This window comes from Sitodiplosis mosellana, unplaced genomic scaffold, assembly GCF_009176505.1.
Source record: "Sitodiplosis mosellana isolate CC-2019 unplaced genomic scaffold, AAFC_SMos_1.0 Smas_scaffold_3, whole genome shotgun sequence".
NCBI lineage: Eukaryota > Metazoa > Arthropoda > Insecta > Diptera > Cecidomyiidae > Sitodiplosis > Sitodiplosis mosellana.
Window position 1 is genome coordinate 4,949,757 of NW_022595246.1, and position 21,416 is coordinate 4,971,172.

Here is a 21,416-nt window from a genome sequence, read left to right on the forward strand (position 1 = left end):
GAGAGAGAGAGAGAGAGAGAGAGAGAGAGAGAGAGAGAGAGAGAGAGAGAGGTAACGTTACGTGAAGCTGAATCGAAAGCATAACGATGTAATGATCATCATTTATTCACGATATTTCTGTTAGCGATACCTATGTTTTGCGGTGTGCTTTTTTTTCAATAAACCAGATCGATGCCACTGGTGCGGACTCTATGTATGGAATCGTTCGTTCGTTTTCAATTTGCTTGTACGTTCGATGGCATCGCACTAAAGAAGAAAAGAAACTTTCCCGTTATCGAGTTCTCAATGTGACGAAATGGCATGCTCTCAACTTTTGTGGCTTTTATTAGAATCTATGCGGTTAGCAAACAAACTGTGTGTGTGCGCGAGCACGACTCGCTTTGCGCAACTCAAGAGGTGAAGCGGTCTTTCGCACATATTCAATCGAATGGTCGCTAGATTGTTCATTCCATTAAGACTTGCTCAAGATTCATTGAGACTTTTTATCGTAACCATTTGGTCGCAACGGAAATCCGCTGTACGCATAAAGTAAAACACACCGTTAGATTAAACACCAAATAAACTATCATTTTTGCCAATATATTCACGGGATATTTACTATTCACATGATAATAAGAAATCGCAAAATAAAGAGATTTAGATGCAAAATGCACACGCCAAATAAGCAGATAATGTGAGCAATTTTCGTGTGGCTGCCTTTCTAACATGTTTCTTGTATTTTTGCCCATTGACAAATTATTCAATATGCAAAATATTTATTAATGAAAGCCATACTCGTGAGCAGGTACCGCGCACGGTGAAAGATAAAGAGAGAAAGAGTGACAGCAGCCACATTTTCATACGGCAGCCATACCAGCAGAACGCTATGTTTACCTTGTTCAAACCAAAAAGTCACATTTAACAGCAAAAATGTTTTGTAAATACATCGGTTTCGAACAAAAAAACATTGGTTTAAAAATAAAACAGTGAAAAGAAATTGCACGACGAAAGGGAAATAAATCTTTTTATTTACAATCTGTTTGGGTTACCACGATGGTGCTAATGTACCGTGAGTAGACTGTCAATTGTGTCAACATAATTCATTCAACGATGTGCATTTACCACACAAAACACATCCAATCATCGACGATAACGAAAAAAACGACCCAAAGCAGGTCCAATACATTAAATTATCGTGTAAATTGTAGATTATTCAGTCAGATGAATAACAAAAACACTACCGTTACTTCGTAATCAACATATATAAGTGAGAATGATGTTTTTCTCTCAACGATTCCAAATTGGCAGCGAAACATAAGCGACTGGTCATAAATATATGCTACACACAGGTCATCGAGCATTAGTAAGAAATTTTATGGACGTTAGATGGGAATCAGTGTCGAAGCGTCATTTCAAATGAGGTGTGCCCACCAAAGACTTTGTGTGACTTAGATTATCGGTAATACATGTTGAACAGAAGAGAAAAAAATCCGTTACATTTTTTGTTTGGTGCAGAAACGGCGTCCGCATATCAATGTGCAGAGAAAGTGAGATCGTAAATATTTTAGTAGAAAGACAGTGGCTAGACAGTACAGTTTGCTGTGTCATTGGTTAATACTTTTTTTCGGCTAAGATTATTCTGAATAATCTCTTTGCGACGTTGGATAATCCGAAAAATTTGGCGAAAAAATACGACCAAAGAGACGCCATACGATCGACAGAAGACACGCGGATATATCAATCGTGTCAACATGAATAAGCACGTCAATTATGCTTAACATACAATTGAACAACAAATCGGACAATGACGAAAAAAATGGCCTAGTCAATATGAAATAGCATATATTGAAATGATGACGGCTTTTGCATTTGTACGTTTCACATTCACACACTTATTACACAAAACAAAGTCGTAATTCAAAAATATTGCCTCTCTTTATTTATGATGGCGTACAAAAAGTGCGTATGTAACGTCTGTCACATTTGTTTTTCTGCTGTTCCATTCGACGTTGGTTTCTTTTGATTCATGTGTTTTGCTTGAGCAAAGAAATGGTAAACAATTTTATTGTTTCATTCAAGTGAAAAATAATAAATAGACATATCAAGGTCACTCCGACAGTTTATAGCACATTCAACATGTGGCGTCTTCAATTCAATCTTCAGCACATGACGTTAAATTCACTTTTTTTTCGTTGCTATTATTGTTGCTGTTGTCTTAAATGACCAGAAAAATGCGATCAAATGAAACCGACGCCGGCGAATTTTTTTTCATTCTGCACAGTTGCGGCGGCGGCGACGATGGCTTTCGCTTTTCATTAAAAGTTGCTTTCATTAAATTTCATTGCAATTATATTCTTTGGAGATGATTAAAATTGGTTTTTAGGGCGCTTCCACTCTGTTTTTTTCTTCTCCTTCTTCTTCTTTACAATGGAATGAAAAATTCAAATTTACTACGATACTAAAATGCAAATAACCGTACTACGATCACGTGCTATAAACCAACTTGAAGTCATGAAATACACCGAACATACAATAGTGCACTCATTTCGTGAGTGAAAAAAAGTGTTTTCCTCATTTATCATTGTAGCACACAGTTTGGTACCTTTTTTTAATTGGTGCTCTTGTTTCTATTAATCTTGGTTCGTGCAAAATGGCAAACCGAAAGCCAAAAAGAATGCATGCAACGACTAGTGTGTATTGGATGGCGCTTATCACATTGATTGTTAATTGCAATTACATAAAATGAAAGTTGAGGAAGAATTCTAGTGCAACAGGTTCAATTGCAATTCAACTTCAGCCGAAAACAAAAACAAAAACAAAAATAACACGAAAACAATAATAAACATTTGCCATTTTCCAACGATCGCACTATTTCAACAATGTTATTGCATTTTCAACGGTGTTTTTGTGATTGTATTCGAAACAATCGTGTGGTCAATTGAAGTGGAAATGTCGACACGGTGAAAATCAAATGGTACAATGGTAATTCAATGAAATTCATTGTACCGAGAGAAATTGTTCTGGAATGCTTGCTCGTGTCCAAATCGATGATTACAATGCTCACCGAAAATCGAATTAAATATCACTCAAAATGTTTTCGATATGCAACATTAAACAAAGGACTCGAGGCAAGCCTCCGACACATTTCCGGATTTCTTTTTTTTTCTCTCTTGAAATATCACATTAATTCGGTAGTGCTTCAAAACGAGCTAAAAATCGATTTAAAAGCCGATTGAATGTGTTTCGATATCGAACGGCGTTTGTGATTGCTGCAGGGATACTGGTTTTCGTAGCCAAACAGTAATTCAAGTGTTGGAAAATCGATGTGATTTTAACGGTATTTCTATTGAACGGCTTCACAATCATTCCGATTGAAATCCGAATTCATTGAAATGATGATTATATGCGATCGAAATCGGTCTGATCACACACAGATAATGATTTATTTTTTTAACATTTCATGAAACACACCAACGCCGGCTCAATGGCAATTTTCAGAATTTGCAATAGAAACATAAACGGTATCAGCGACATAAAATATAAATATAAATCACCATGACTTCGAGAGAGGGGGGCGAAGCGATATAAAGTGCTTTTATTATCGAACAGACAACCGAGAGAATGCTGCTGCTAGCATTACGATTGTGCCGTTTGTTTGGTGGTGGCGTGGTCGAATGTTAGCGAGCTCGACTTGTGTACGCACATAAATTTTTTTGATTAAAATTATGGTTTCCGGTAAATGGTATATTTGCAACAGAGACAACATTTAATCACTCTCGCTTTATATCGTGTGCCATTTCTGCGCCGTGGGATTGTTTAAATCAGAAAGAAAAATGTGTGCAAATAAAGTTTATGGATATAGACAAACAAAAACTTGACTCCCATACGTTTTATTGGCATTATGATCACTGCAGATCATTGTGTGTGTGCTGAATATATTATCAAACGTTCGGTTTCACCGTTCATCATCGTCATGAGTGTTATTATTAAATTAAATTTTACAGACGAACAAATCATTTCCACTTGCACTTTGTGTGTGTGTGTCTGCGGTGTGGTACACATGAAATCGAAAACCGAAAGGAGAAAGGCTTTTTTTATCACTGCAAAAAGGTGAGAAAGACACCATTTTTGGCACACTATTTTAATCTTCAGTCAATGAATGCGAACGCTTTTTCTATCTTCTTTGGTGGTGGTTGGCGTCCCTTTCGCTTTGCTGAACAAATTGCTTAACGCTTCATTCGGTTGGTTTTGCCAATGTTGATGTATTTTGCATGCAAAAGAGTGTTCATTACAGCAGTAATTTGGCTCTTACGCTCATTTGCACATCGCCCGCGATGATTTTATTAAAGCATTTATTTCAATGATAAACCGAAAGCGTGGCACACGTGTACAAATAAGTCAGATAAAAGAGACTGGTCGAGAATAATGCAGATATAAGCCGCCAATTAGGCAAACTCATCAAAATATTTGCTTAATGTCAAAGGACAAAAATTAACGAGCAAAACGAAAGAGAGATAAACATCGATATCGTCTTGGTTTTTCCCAAACCGAGGTTTCTGTAGCTCATTTACCGCTCGAAGTGCCCGTGTGTCGAGGAAAAAAAGATAATCTTTGGATTTGATTTAAATACCAGAACGGTCTCAAGTCATGAAATCCAACCAGCGTTCGGATGCACACAGACACCGTCCTCAGAATTACATAGTTGTTCTCATGTTTGACTCATTTTCCAATTTTATTGTTCAACATTGCATACATGCGGTGCAATTGGCTCGAAGAATTGCTCAAACTGGCCTGAATTTCAAATCTTGCAAACACGAGAATTAGAACGAGAATGCTGCTTGTAAAGCCAGAGCAAATTGGATTGGCGGCAATTTTTTGCGCTCTGCAAACTGGCTCGGTTTTTATTGCCCCATTATTACTGGTGGCAGAAATGTAATTACTTCAAGCAAAAGCAACACCGTGTGATGTAGATGAAATTAGTATATTACATCTAATTACAATATTGTGTGCAAATAAATTTTTGATTACACTCGCCCATTTTAGAACATATGTAAATGCATGTCATGCAACTTTGATGAAAGGTTCGACTGCAGTCCAACGCTTACAACCAAACTTCACAGCAGAAAAACCCTCTAATTGCTTGTTCGGCTGAATTGTTATATGCAGTAATTTAATGGAGAAATTTTTGCAGCCATGGTTCATTTGACTTACTTCCAAGATGCAGAATACGTCAGACCAAAAGCGGAACAACAATGGACTTCAAGAGTGTTGAATTGCAGGTCAACGAAACCTTCAATAAAATAATACCAACTTCTTTTTTTTCTTCAGCCATGCACTCAATTTATTGCACATCTCAATCGGTTGCTTACGGCCATTCGATCACATGAATGACAATGGGAATGGCCTGAGCTAGAAAAAAAAAAACCGAAATGTCCACTGGAAATTATATCCAATCGAATTTTTTCTCATTTCACTAAGAGAGAGAAGAGAATGTGTAGTGAAGGTGCTTCACAATAACAAAACAGCATCGTATGCATTTTTCTTTTCTATAGGTAATGGTTTTTGTTTTGCCATGTGAAATGGCTTCATCGTCTGTCGTGTTGCTGTTCCTTAATGGTTTCTTCACCATGTTCTACATTTTCGAAAGTTCAATTCTTCCGTTTAAATTATCTTACAGTCTGCCGTGTGTTTCAACCGATATTCCTATGGCCAATTTTCTACTAATAATAACCATTATTAACTCTCGAGACATTGTAAGTTTTCATTTAAATGCATTGAACGTGTAGACTTGAGCATAATTGCATTTTAGTTTTTCTTTGTTTCATTCGTGTTTGAAATACAGTTGTTGGTTTTTTTTCCGCTTAGCTCCGATTTTTTCTTCTCTCTCCAGAACTCTTGATCGCGATTCAACATATAGACCCAATTTTTCGTTCATTAAGCCATAATATGCGAGAATTGAATCTTTCACGGCTCAAAGTTCAGTTTCTTTTTTATGGCTTCAAAAACTCGTTTGAAATCTGTTTAAAAACTTTTCATCTGGTAACATTGTATTAGATAACGAACACACGTCAGTATATAATTTAAAATATTTTACGATTATTATTTCTAGATACCGTGAATTATATTTTATTGAGATGGTATGTGTTTTTTTCTCTCCATCGGAAGATAGAAGAAAAAAAATTGTTACTCAACACATTTTCTCGACTGTTTGCACCTGGCCATTCGATTCGTCGTCGTTTTATATGCCAACATTCATTCAATAATTTTAAATGAATTGGCGATAAATCAAATTCTTTGCGCTGCAATCAATAAATCTACATCGATTTCACAACAAGCTCAACCGAGATGAAAGGCCGATTGCCGCCTCACAAAAAAAACAACAACCGACTGCATTGTGTTTTTTTTTACTCTTAGGAGGAATTGTACTTCTAGCAAGCTGCTATGATCATTAGGCAAAATGGAACTCAACTATCGCATCGGCCATAGCATGCATTTGATATTTAATGCACCATTATTTTCGGGATAATTTGCTTTCGATCAAAATGCTTATTATTTTCGCATTTATTGTGCTGCACGATCGCATCACATTTTTCAAACGATTGCATGGTTCGAAGTCAAAGGAGAAGAAAAAATGAATGAAAAAATTTGAATATTGCATTTGTAATACAAATATCGCTATAGCGATCAATCAATCGATCTAACTACGTTATTGACAATTGTCAATGGTGAACGATAGCATCCTGAATCTATTGACTGTGATTGTCTTTCGATTTTTTTGCTTCTTCGACATCCGTATGAAAACCAATACACTTTTTGTGCATGCTACTACTTCTTCGTCTTCTTCACACTATCGTACACACAATCGTGCACAATGGAAGCGGCCATATTGAATATTTATAGTGTATTGTTATTATTTCTTCCAATATGACGACTTACAGTATGTATTAAAAAGAAGAAGCAGTAGCATTTCACAGTTTGCATACGGATGTTCTTCGACTTCTTTTTCATGGAATCGTTCGAAGTTCGAAGAATGTATTTGAAAATGTGGCGTTTGAAAAAAATGTGTTTACTGACTTTTCTATGGAATTGATTTGGAAAAAAGATCCATGAAGTAAAAAATTAAACAAGAGGCATCGAACAAAATATAAACAAACAAGAAGCATTTAAGTGAAAGATATTGAACTGACGATTAAAATGTATTGGCTCGTATATCTCAACACTGAATTAATTACTTCCGAATGATTCTTTGAACTGTATTTGTCATTCCATTATCTTTCCTACTTCATAAATTGATTTTTTTCATGTAAAAAATGTGTTTAGAAAGGTTTCATGAGCGGAACTTCAAAGCGAAGAATTATCGGGCTATTCTGCATTTATCTCCCATTCGATATGCATTATTATTTGATGAGAGTTTCCTTTATACTACCAATTTCAGGATTAAATAACGTTGAAAGGTGTAAAATTATGGATGAATGGAATCATAAACAAATATATCAATTGCATTGGAAGCAACGGGAAAATGTGTGTGATTCATTGAACTCGTATGGTATCGCTTCGGGGCGAAGTGTGTCTTGGTTCATGTAGAGGTGCTCTAACGCGCACGAGAGACTGTGACAATAACACGGAGTGCATATTGCGGAGACTGAGCAGACAGTAGCTTCCGGTGAATGTATTGTATTTCTGTGTATTTATTTTCCATTTTTTCTCTCCCGGTCGAAGAGTATAATATTTCACTATCATATAATCATGTACACGAAAAAAAAAGAAAACAAAAATTTTTCATGCGGTTTTTTTCTCTATGCAAACGGAATTAGACGTTGGCAAACAAACAAAAAATGTTGGTGAGAAATTTTTGGCTTCTGAAGTGGCGAAGTAGCTTGGTTAATGAAGCTCATACATATGGTTCAATCAATGTTTCTGGGTCTTGATGGTGCGTGTACCTCCATGGGCTGAATTAATCGCACTATGGATTTGCATAATTACGACCAGTCGATGTTGTTTTTTTCCCATTGTTTGTGCTGATAATTAGCAACTGAGTCAGTATAGCGATAGCTGAAATGTTTTGCTATCACTTCGGCCGTATTGCACTTATTCAATTCCCATTCATTGGAGGGAATCACGTAACGGCCGATTTTGTACGGAAGGAAAGGCCTACACCGTTTGATTTTTCAAGAGAAAACAAATTGAAACAGCTGGAATCATGTTGTTGAACATGGCTCATTGACACCCCGACTGATTTTGTAACATTAAAACACGTGTGTGTTTTTTTTCTTCATTTCATTAGTTACGCCAAAATCTGTTCGTTAAAATCGACGAAGTCAAAATGGTCAATAGGCAAATTAATACGCAACAAATGAATAAAATGTAACATTTGCCTAAACAAACACGTATTGTTTTGATCTAATAAAATTCATTACCGTCTAGCATATATTTGGATGTTCCGTCGTCCATCGCTGTGTCTAAGCCCATTTCATTATATAAACTCATTTTGACTGCGTTTTAAATATATATCACTTAGATAAATTTACAACTTAAATTTCGTTTGTTTTATCAATCACAAAATCACTTTCAGTTTTTATGAACACGTTCACTTGGATCGGTTTATTTCACTTGTACCATTGAATTTCTGTTGTTTACCTTATTAGCCTAAACAAAAGGAAATAAAAATTTGGCAACGATTTTTTATTTAAAATTTCAACGGTGTGGATTTAATTTGAAGAAAGCCTTAAAATTTGCACGAAATAAAATCATTTGGCAAACGTGCAATTGACATTGACATTGAAACGATTTGCATAATTCGTTTGCTTTTAGCTTTCACTAGTCTTCACTTTGACGACAAAACAAAAATACATCGATCATTTGTCTAACTAGATGCGAATTTTCTTTGATCTTCGAAATGTTTTCAAATGTTTGTCACATTTTTTAAGTGCTTTAGCATTCAAGTGCTCGGTTTACTTATAAACGAATCTATTTTCACAGTCACAATATTCGAATGATCCTCAATACGAGACAGACAATGTAATAAATATGCATTGAATGAATTCATAGCGTTGGAAACAATGAGGCAAACAAGGGACTGTCGGCTTTTTGAACTTCGTTCATAATTGAGTGGAATTAAAATTCATCAAAACACACATCGGCTTGTTGTCATCGCATTTATCGCAAGTATACATTAAACGGTCAAACAACCACGGGCGAATAGGTCTTATCGTAAATTAAACGAAATGAATGTATATGTTTGCTCTATTGGCCAAAACAACAGTAGTAACAGTTCGTTAGTTCGGTGTCGACTTTTGGCTACGAAAAAAACACCACATACTCAGCGTGACTTATTGCCGCATGCAATTTATGTTAAGGTCACACATGTGCTTTTTTTCTCTCATGCAAAATATACATATGCCTCTCATTTTTATTTTGTTTTGTCTAAAATTTTGCGCGATCTCTTGTACAGCGAAACTAAACGCTGTTACTTCTTCTCACAATGAGACTATTTCGAAAAAAAACGTCTCTTTTTCTCGCGTCTGTTTGACTGGCAGCTTTAACGTGACGTACTTCAAAATAAAAGAATACTTTCGAACATTCCTTTTGATGTAGCAAGTTGTAAGTGGCTTCATTATTACATTTAATTTGTGCGCTGATTGCAAATAATGAATTTAACGATTGTCGCAAGATCGCATGCTCGATTGTTTCAATTTTCGTCGATATCGTTGTGTCACAAACGGAAATGGCGACACCACATCAAATATTAATGAGATTCACTTTTAGAACTTTGTTTGCGAGCGCGTGTGCGATCACGACGAACGCGTATTTGACAACTGAATTTTTGAGCAGCCTGTTTATAGACACACGGAAAGGAGCTGTTAATTTGAATACAAAGCGTCTTTAAATAAGCCATATCGATGAGAAGCATTTATTATATGACCAATCGACTCAATTTTATTGTACGGTATCCATCATGGTTATAAGTTGATATTTCGTGAGACTGTATTGCAGTTGGCAAATGTCATGCATAGCCTTGAATAAACTTGATTTCGCATGTCGCTCATTTTGGCTTGATATTTTGGCTCAAGTCGGTCTTTTTGTGTGACAGAAGAAAAAAGAGTCGGTTTCTTGTGTTTTTCACGAAATCGATTGTAATCAAGCCAATGAATGAGCTGATTTTGTAAAGAAGTTCGGTATTGTGTCATCACATTCTTTTTTTTTTTGATTGAAAAAATACCGAATGCAATTGAAATAGGCAATTTAAAAATGTTTAAAGCACTTTATCTGGTTTCCCATAATTGTCAATTATTGTTATCTGTCATCAAGAAATGTTTCATCGAAATCGAAGTGCAGCTTGAATATGGTAGACTCAGAAACCCATTAAAAATCATTGAAAATGAAACTCTTTGCCGGGCAAAATACAATGCTCAACGATGAATGGAGGCTCGACATTGTGCGCATTAGGCAATAATTGCTTGAATCATTGTATTACACAAAAAGAAAGTACACAACACGTCCATTCTCAATATGCATAATCTCAATATGATTCAAATCGATGCTGGCTGTGTTTACAAAAATCCCAGCATTTGAATGACTTTTCAATGGATTTTCGTTGCCAGTCGCAGTTTAATCACATCGATTTGTCACTCAATCACACAATATCTCAAATGAACAAACAAACAAAGCACGTGTTTTAAAAGTCGATACAAAGCATTTGACATTATTATCAACTGTGGATTGAGTATGGTTCGTATTCGACTACTGTGAACGTTTAGCTGTGTTGATTTACCAATTTTAATCTATTGACACTATTCACTGTCACTTGAAGATTTGTACACAAATCCATGCAATATCAAACTTTCACACAAAACGTCCATTGAAATGACAATTTTTGTCAGAGTGTCCACAAGTGAAACACAACTAAATCACCAATATATTCTCTCGCTAAACGTCGTTTTTTTTTCTTTCTCGCTACTCTTTATTTGACCAAGAGTTGAAAACCGGACCGTAACATAATCGAATGACAACTGACTTCACTATCATTAAAAGAGCAATACTGGCTATGATTAGCACATGTATTTGCATCGAGAATGCCAATCGAAATGTGTGGCTGTTTGCATGTAGTGGTACACAGCTATATTTTGGTTTTCATGGTGTCATTTTCGTAACGCACACATCGATATGATTGACTATAATTGCAAGATCATTGGACAGCAGCAACAACGGCGAAGACAAAAACAACAGCAGCAGTCGCAACGTATAATATATTGCACAATTGGACTTCTCATATGGTCTTGTTTATCGTCATAAATCAAGCGAACATACTCATTGCGGATGAAGGCATAAAATGAAGGCATAAAATTTAGTTTTTTGAGTGTTTTAAATTGAGAAACAAACAAATATATACAAATATATTACAGTAATTGTTGTGTGGCCGCCGTTGATTACAAACCGTTGACGCAAATCACTTTGAATGTGTGAGTCAGTCAGCGTGTCAGTATATTATCGATTTGTCATTCGGCTTTTGCGAATGCGATAGACACATCACGGCTGTTTCACCGTTGCTATATTCACCGTCGTTTATGTTTGTTCACTATAATTTTTCTGCACATATTTTGTATGGTGTCATTTGCTACTATATTTTGCTATTTTGCATGTTTTGATGTGGCTTTTAGATTGCCTTGAGCGAAGGAGAAACAACGACAGAAAAAAATACGTTATCATGATGAGTATTCGTGACACTGCCGGTTAAACCAGACTTTGAGGAAATTTGTTGGAGACAAATTAAAAACGATTTTATACAAACATTGTATCATTTCAAACTCATTTGCCAGCTACGTTATCAATCACTTAACAGCAACATACTTCCACGAATTCATTCAACTATCGCACATTTTCGAGTCACTACTTGGAAATTGCTATTGGAAGACGGGCCTAAAATGTGGCTTGAGGCAAATGCAAATTACATAACATTGCTGTGAGCCTATAATCGACTTCCTTATGTCTAACTGAAAACTGCCACTCGTCACTCTCAGTGAATCTTCCTCCTTTTATCATTACAGGCAAAATGTCAAAGTCATTTTCAAATCACAATTATTTTAACTACAATGTAATTGAAAACGCAATGAAAATTTCCATTCATTTAATTCCACGTAGATAAATGGTATCCACATCATAATAAGCACTGATCACAATTTCACTTGAAACATTTCTCAATCAACATTTTCGCGATTCTCAAGCACAAATTGGCACAATTCTCTGGGTGAAAAATCACCATTTCTGTGTCAGAAAGTCTAATTAAGATGAGATTTATTTTGCATCTTGCGGTATTATTTATGAAGGACAAACACTCATAAAATATGCCACATTAAAAGCACTGAACTGTCATCGATTTTTATTTTTGCCGACCTTGGCATTCGATTTATTCTGCGGATTTTTGTTTTGCTAAATTACAAAACTTTCCTTTCGAAGAAAGAAAAAAACAGCACCCGAAAAATAAAACACGTTCTGCGAAATTACTCTATGCCAAATGTTTGTGTTTAACACAACTGTTTTTTTTGTCGTCAAAAGTTGATGTGTATGTTTTACAAGTGAAACAGTTGCCTGCATTGTTTCCCTTGTAATTTTGCTTGTTGACGCGTTAAATGAATAAGTGAATATACGTGAGACCCAAAAAGCTTAACAGCAACGTATCAATATCACTATATAGCTCATGATTCATTGAAAAATGTTGTTCAAATAATTTAAAATGAAGCAAAAAAACTGTTTTAAAATGCAATGAATCAAAAAAATCAACACTAACACCAAATCGAGCACAGAATCGATGTTTCTTTGCGTTTTAAAAAAATGGAACTGTGTATTTTTTTCCACTCCGGGTTTTTAGTTTGGTAAAAACGTTTCTAAAGTAAAAATGTCAGCCTGAAGAAGAAAAAAAAAAACAACAAAACCCAGAACTGAGTCTCACCCTTTGTTCAGCCGAATTTTATTGCGACTAAACACGATACAGTAATAACAAGCCAGACCCGATGGTCGCGTTCTTCCTGTGTTTTTGTTCCTTTCCATCCTTTTGGCAAGAGTAGTGTGTACCATATGGACGATGTGTTGTATGTATGTATGTGTGAATGCACCTCGTTACGGCTGCCTAACAAAATCAGCCCGTACGTGTGCTAGAGTAGCATCGCGAATTGCGTACATGTCATTCGGTCATTGTGTTTGGCACATTGTGCGCATGACAGTTACGAAGCTGCTGCTGCTGCTGTGTACGGAGTGTATATGCTTCAGTAGTCGAAATTATCGATCGAACCGATGTTTACATCGTTTGACACAACGCAGCATAACATATATACCAGTTTGCCAGTAGCCGGTCGGATTTTTTTTTTGTTAATGCTTTGTTTTTATTTGCTTTCTGTACGCACCTTCGTTGGGTAAATAAATTCTCTGAAGAATAATGGCGAACAATGAGTTGATCCAACGTTACGTTCTCACAGCATTCAAAAGGAAGATTGAAAGACCGAAAAAGGAGAGAAACGAAACGAATCTTCAAAAATGCATTAATAGTTCAATGACCTCAGCACATTTTAATTGAAAACGAATTCAATGGGATTGAGGTTAGAAGAACATCATCATTCGACTGAATCCTCCCTGGAATTCATTTCAAAAACTAAAGCGTTATGAATGAGCACGAATGTGGTTCGTGTGAACGAATAAATAGTAATTTATTTTGTATTAATTCTGCAACTTAATGAAATTATTTGCAATACATCCCCGGCCTGGTGAAGAGAGTAAGAGAATGGGCGTTGTTATCAATATATGGTATTGCAACTCGGTTCCAATCAAGCAAAAACATATAATTTTTCGAATTTTTGTTAACATTACATTCGCGTGGTCACATATAAATGTCGATGAAATTCGAAGCCCCAAAATCAATTTTGAGTTTCGAGCGGCTCAATTGAAATGTTATTCGCAAAAGTTTCCGAAAAAATTAACGCTTGTTAATATAATTATTAGCACAGCGAAATCAAAGTATTTTTATGATTATTACTTTTTGTGATTGCCTTCGACGCCGCCGCTGGCCATTCGATAATATATTGTATATTTTTACTCAGCGAAACGCCTCCACAAGCATTAATTCACAACCGAAACCATATTGGCCACAAATAACTTTCACTTATATGTACAAGAAAGGGTCCAATAGACGAAAACAAAAACCACTCCGCTATTTCTTCTGTGATGTTGAGCAATGAGAGCGGCGATTGACGCCGTATTCTCCAATTAATTGCGCATTTCAACGGTGAATAATTGGCTGGCAATTATCGAAAATGAAATAAACTGATAATAACGAGTTATATTGAGTGATAATTATCATGATTTACGTAAAAATAATCGATTGAATAGATTTACTCATTCAATTTACCTCGTCTGTTTTCTATTATCGAAAAGAAATGATGGAAACGATGCAACCTTTTCTTCGTTGTTTGAAATTCCAATTTATGTTGATATTTATCATCATAACGAGCAGGAAGCGATCGAGTCGCCAATTGTCGCCAAACGTGAGCCAAAAGCGATAGAAATGCCTATGATGAACTAGGGAAAAAAAACCGTATCGACGAGTCACACGGTGGTTTTCTGTTGTATTTCTTTTTTTAAAAACCATGTTGGGCAAGTTAGCAGCTCACCGTTTGCATTATTCACGAAACTAAACATATAATGATTAAAATTGGATGCAGACTGTAACTTGTTTCTTTTTTGTGGTCGTTGTCATTTCAAATGTTACAGTTTTTCGAGCGGCTGATCTTTTCCGAAGTTTTATTTCTCGTTCATGTGTGATCCAATGCAGTTAATTCCCATTTACTGTGGACACTTGTAAAATTGAAGAAAAAAAACTCGCTCTAAATGTGGGCTGAGCCGGTTATAAATTATTGATTTTTGTTGCGATTGCACTAATTTCCAAGCACATGCAATTCGACAAAGCGTTGCTATAAACTGAATTCTTGGTCATTGAGCTGCATTCATTAGATTGGAATTCGTGTGTTTGGAATTTAAGTTGAATTGACAACTTTTTTAAGCGTGAATTATTTTAGCTTGTTTCAAGAGAATATGGTGCATGATAGGTCATTGAACTTTGATCAATCAAAACTTGATAGAAACGTTATGGATTTTCACTTTCATCGCTGCAACGGTGCTCATGAGCAAGATGAATTTCAGCACTATTGACCTATTTCTAACTATCGATTGCAAGTGAAACCACGAGAAAACCGTTAAAAAAAACAAACGTTTTCAGCTCCGGTTTACAATCGAAAGAAGATAAATATGATATCTGTCATCACGGGCACGATTTGCCCTTTCTCAGAATGCAGCTCCTATCCAATTGATCGTATCGTCAGCCAAATATCGCACGAAATTTTCACAAACCACATACTGTCCCATCCCGTAAAATAATTACCTCAATGTACATGCTTGTTGCTGTTGTCGATGACGCTTGTTTCTGTGGTCCGGAATTCAGTCTTTAAATCAATAGCGACGTATAAATGTCAAGCTGCAGTTGAATTGTAAATCATTTATAAGTTGAATGAATTCTCTGCAAAATTCCACGAAATCCACTGCGAGAATTCCATATTTCCCGTACGAAATTGCATGTTTTTCGATTGTAAACTGTAGCATGTAATTGAAAATCGTGATCAATTTTACGAAAATATGCAGCCTAATGCCCGTCCAAACCGTTCATTATCGAATTAGGTGGTCGTTTTGTTTTGAGCGAAGGCAGAACGAAACCAATTTTTTTTTTAGAATGCGATCGTTTCTCATGTTTATCGCGTTCAGTAAATCAATTCATTTTCGATGGATATGACATCGTTAATCAATTTTTTTAGCTCCAAGCAGAGGCAGCAGCCGCACACGAAACGATCGTTTGTCTGTCTGTTTTCATGCAACAACAAACATCTTATTCGATTGACAACCAAACTACAATGTTGCGGTTGCACAAACAAAATCTAATGATACGTGACATGGGGCATGGTAGTTTTTGCTAAACGATACAACTGATAAATACAAAAATTTCTCTTTTCCAAGAGATCTGACTTCGATTCATAACGACTTTGTAATTGATTATGTTTTATGACTTTTGGCGTTGTTTTTTTGTCTCTTCGATCGAAAAAGTTCAAATTGCCCATTGAAACAGCAAGAAGAAAAAAACCGCGTGGCGATTTCACATCAACATCAACACGGTTGCAATGATTGATTAAATTGCAATGGACGTGATTAAACAGTGATTAAATGTCTAGTGTCCACCTAAAAAGCATTGAGGAAGTTGTTTCAACACCTTTTTGCATCGAACGGACTACTAATAATGTGTTTTAGAGTCATCATTTTATAGAAACGACTTGTCGCTTTAGACCGTGTACAAAAAAAAACAGGAGAATACAACGGGTAATAAAATAGCAAATGCCCAAAAGAGTTAGTTGGCGTAACGCAGCAATCGTAGTAAGAAGTTGCATGGTGTCGTGTCGCTAATCGATACCTCCACTTTTACGGCCTCTCTAAAACAATATAAATAATTTTATTGAAAAAAACCACCAGTCCAAAGTTTCCTTTCCGTAGCACCTGTTCTACCTCATTTGCATTCGTAATGATATTCGATGTCTGCGTACTGCTTCAGTCCAAAGAACTGAGAGAAAAAACAGCAGCACCAACCTTGGTGTACAATTTATGGTGAGACCAAAATTCGCTTTCATCGTAACTGCCATAAAAACGGATGTAGGATTTTTTACGATGTTGTTTAATGCGCCGGCAAACGTGTGCGTGTATAATGAAGGCGCGCGTGCATGCAACAGAAGGTGTAATACATTGTGGGTGAGATGGAGCTCTCGATGTACTTGATCATGCCAATGTCTTTGCAAACTAAGAGTGTTCGTCTAAGACATCGTTTTATTGCCGATTCCAAGTGAAAGTATGTTTTGTGATCAAGCCCATAAAACGTTTCTCTAATGCAATGTAAATAACAAACGATGACAATGCTGAAATCCCATTTTTTTCGAACCAATTTTCCTTTAGATTGTTGATACGAAAGAGGACCTAATTGAACAGCATGGTGCAGAGGAAATTTCCATAAAGCCTTTCAAAATATATTGAGAATATCGGCATAAATTATCGTTTAATTATAGGTAAAACTCTCATTTTAGTGGATTTTTTTGTGTATGAAACAATGAGAGAAAATGCATTTGATTATCATCACAACACAAAGATGTTTTAGGTTAAGTGTACGTTGTGTACAGAAATGTCATTCAATTAGACGACAGTTATGTTTGCCTTAGATAAAATATTACTCGCTATTGTTTGATTGGGTTCTTGCCTCATTTCACATTTCGTTTCATTTCACAGCGTTTGTCATCTGCTATACAAAAGCAAATGTATGTTTGCAAGATGTCTTTACACGAAATTATCTTCATATTTCAAAAAGACCACAAATTATGCACATTTTTGAGCTATTGTGCGATAGAAACAATGGTTTCGATGCGTCAAACATGACGACAATACAGTACAAAACAAATAGAGACGAATCGACGCAACAATGGAAAAAGTCATTGAAGACAGATGAAACACAAATGAAATGGAGACATTCTATGGGGCGTCTATTTGGAACGGTAATGTTTAATATATCGCACGTTCAAGAGAGAATTTTTTTTCTCCTTCTTTCGAAGAGATATTCCCTTAATGCACGACAATCATGTTCGTTCGTTTGGCTATTGTCCAGGCGTTTCCAGTGTGAAGCATTCCACATAAGAACCTGTTTCAAGTTTTCTTTTTTTTCACACGTTGAATAAATCATGGTTATTTTAACCGCATAAACTCTTGAAAATCAAACCAATTTAGTTATTATTCAAAACACACGCATTGAAATAAGTGTCTCCCCACTAATCGAATTCGAACGGTACACACGCAGTCTTCAAACAGCAAACAAACAAACGGAGAACGACATTACCTCGATATTAAACGAATACGTCAGATGCAAAAATTCATTTCGCTTCTAGTGGTTTTCGTTCAAAAAGCACTCAACATCGACTGAGACTGCCGTCTCTGCCGTTGAAGTGGAAGAAATGAAAAACAGCAAATGTTTGGTGCGAACATTTCAACATCACACAGCGTTTAAAATATTCTACTTTGGCGAAAAATTGTCCGCATATGAATATTAATGAGATGTCCACCAATACTCACACAAAACCCATCTTCATCGTGTGATAAAAGATCAAAGCGGCTGAAAAAAAAATTCTCGTTTCGAAGAAAAAAAAGAAGAACCAATTGAATATATTTAAGGTTTTTTTTTGTTTTTCTCTTTCGTTTGCAAACTGCTTAAAGATGTTAATTTCGACACAAAGTCAAAGTACCTGTGGCAAGTATATATATATATCTAAAGCAAATATTGTGGGGGTTCTGGTGTAAATATTTAATTAGCAATTTGTCGCAATCGAATTTAAGCGTTCTCGTTGTAATCATAAGTAGTTTGGTTACACAATCGAGTCATGGTCTTTTGAGTCATTTTTGTTGTTGTTATTGTTTTATTTCGGTTGAAAAATAATTGGCAAATTGAACGAAAGAAAAATATGGGCAAATTGAACGAATAAGCGTGAGCATTAGTGAAACACTTACCATTTTCGGTCCACGCAGCACACTCATTCTCTTTGCATAAAAGCGACCATTCAAAATCTAAATCATCGTAGGATGCCATATTTGGAATGTTTCACCAAATGACCAGCGAACGGTAGCACCAATATTTGACACAATTGTTAAAAGATCAACGCGAGCTGTCGCCAAAATCCAAAAATATCTTAAGTTAATCCAATTTTGGCACGAAATATTACACTCAAATGGGATTCATATATGCATAGTATGTCGAAATGTTTTTGAAAAAATCAGCACACAACGCTGAACCAACAAAATGTTAAACTATGTTCAACTCTTGGTTCACAAATTGCATTTTGAACTAACGAATGAGCAGCAGCAGCAGAAAAAAAAACACAAAGTGTTGGCTATTTTCGGATCATACTAATTTTCTCACAAATACACAACGAAGCACATGTTAGCCCTGAATCAAACGATTATACATGGTTTCTGTTTGGAAAAAACGCACACAATTTAATTACACGATGCAACAAAGAAAATCTAGAGTTGAATGCATTTACACTCAATTTTAAACAAAAACACATATTAACAAGTCACAAATAAATTTAGTGTGCGTCACATTCTCTGAATAAAATTTTCTTAGTCAGCCATATCGTTTACAATTCGATAAAACGATAATGCTATCCTTCGGTCAGAACGGCTGATTTTTTTTTCAGTTTCTGAAGCGGGAGAATTCGCGTCAGTCCAACTGTTCTGTTAGCTGGCTTTGTAGCGAATATTCGGTGACAAATGGCCGATTTTTCCGATGGTGTTCAATGTGTTAAGATGATTTCAAATAAGCCACATGGTTCATCGTCTCTCACCATAATCATAAACAGTGTGTGTGTGTGTGCATATACAAATGAGTCGAGCGAGATAAAATTTCTGACAAACGAAAAAATTACAACAACATGGAATTTGCATTTAAAAAAACACTTGTCGTCGACACCCGTTAAACAAAAACGAGAAGAAGAAAAACCGACATCGATTTCAACGGCCTATTTGGTTGGTTGTGCTCGCACACTAACGAATTCCAATAGACAAATCAATTCGACACGCACACGCACGCTCTCTTTCTTCTCTCTTCTTCTAAACCCGTTGATTGTGTCATGCGAAAGAAAACGATCTGCTGAAAAGACACACAGCCACTTGCTCTGTGTAGCACTCACACTTTTGTAACACCTCTTCGTCGTCGTTGTCGTTATCGTTTGGACCAAACAAATTTTTTCGTCGTTGACAAACAACGATTGCGCAAGATTTTTTTTTTGCTCTTTCTATCGATGAATATATCAATGATGCGAAATTATTATCAAATTTTTTTTTGCCAGAAATTTTCGACCAAACGAAACCAGACTTGTTTTTTGACCACAAGCGAAAAAAAAATTTGCTTATGAAACACGAGTCAAGCGTCCGTAATCGCTTGTTTTAGAGCGGTGACTGCTATTGGTAGAATATGAAACGAGAGTGCAAAGAGAAGAATAAGAATGAACATACGGCATTTTTGTGCAAGAATAAGTCGAGTGCAACGCAATGCAGCACAGCGCACATTCAACCAAACGAAATTGAAAACTTGAACCAGTGAAACCAGTATTTGTATTTGTATTTGCGATCCGCGCTATGTGCGCATCATACTTTTCTGTATAGACACAATATCATGCTCTAAATATACGAAAAGCCACACATTGTGCACATTCTGTCGAGCCGAGTTGAGTCTTTTGCACACTTTCCATAGCTTCTTTGTTCACTTTTGAGTTTAACCGTTTTGACCGCATCCAGCGTATTTAATAACAATGACGATGGAGGATTGAACTTGCGCAAATAAAAAAACTTTCTGATCATCAGTTGCTATTACATCGTTCAATCACGCTGCACTTTGATCAATGGTGATTGAAACACATTATTTTTTTATTAGAAATGGCTTTGATTAAAATATATAAACACACAGTTTGCGAAATGCAATCTATTCGAATGGAAATCTTTCACTCTCTCATTGATCGTTATCGGAGATGAATTTGTAAACAATGTTTTTGTTGTTATTTGTTTTCATGCAATTTTCGGTTTGAGCTGTGCTTTGTAGATGCGATCAAAGTATCTATGCCATGTTTTGAATTCATTCTGTTTAAATAAAATCAAATTGTTGAATTTACTGGAATTCCGTTTAGTTTTACACTCAGTTTTGCGTTGAATGTATTGAATATTTCGTTCAAGGCGAATATTTCCCACTATAGGAGCGGTGCATCTGCATCACAATTGCTGTTTGGAAAAAATTGATTTTTTTTCACTTTTGGCTTGTTAGCCTTAGATTTTAGGTCGAGACTTATTTTACAAGACCTTTTTCTGAACTGGTCTACTTTCGGTTGAGAAAAATTGGCAATTTCACTCTAAAATCCACTTCAAAGTCTTTCTTTTCCTTTTATTCATTAAATCTACGTCGTGACTCACACAGTATAAGCTAAATCTGAACTTGAAAATTATCACAATTAGAATTATCAAAATGAAAGTTGATAAAAAGACTGAAAGTTTGACTAAAGCAATCAGAAGATGATATGAGCAATTGGCGAGTACTTGTGCCCTTCTGCCGGACAGGAGATTATTTCAAAATTTGAGTATCTAACGTTCGAATATGATTGTCAAGTCGAAAAAGAATAGAAATTGATGATCGTAATGATGACGGCGCCACAGATCGGATGATAACCAATACTTTGATTCAAAGTATTTGAAGTAAAAATGCAAAAATACTTACTTTAAATCCATGCCTAACTATGATGCATCTATAGATGAGTTTATAGATTAATGTGTCC

The 21,416-nt window shown here is 35.8% G+C and overlaps 1 protein-coding gene across 11 annotated transcripts in view; it reads right to left on the reverse strand.

Annotated features, from left to right (window-relative positions):
• The window catches only part of LOC129565852 (cerebellar degeneration-related protein 2), a 42,500-nt gene extending 21,213 nt beyond the window's left edge, over positions 1 to 21,287 (reverse strand). The window contains exons 1-2 of one of the 11 annotated variants that reach the window (XM_055441134.1): positions 21,058 to 21,287; positions 18,604 to 19,065 (exon numbers count right to left, since the gene is read on the reverse strand). In XM_055441134.1, the coding sequence (XP_055297109.1) occupies positions 18,604 to 18,682 (79 nt within the window). In that variant the 5' untranslated portion in view covers positions 18,683 to 19,065; positions 21,058 to 21,287. Of the gene's footprint in view, positions 1 to 8,396; positions 8,626 to 10,750; positions 11,063 to 11,763 lie in introns of those variants that run through there. The other 10 variants (XM_055441135.1, XM_055441136.1, XM_055441143.1 and 7 more) reach the window with 10 other exon arrangements.
• Positions 21,288 to 21,416: the final 129 nt, after the last annotated feature.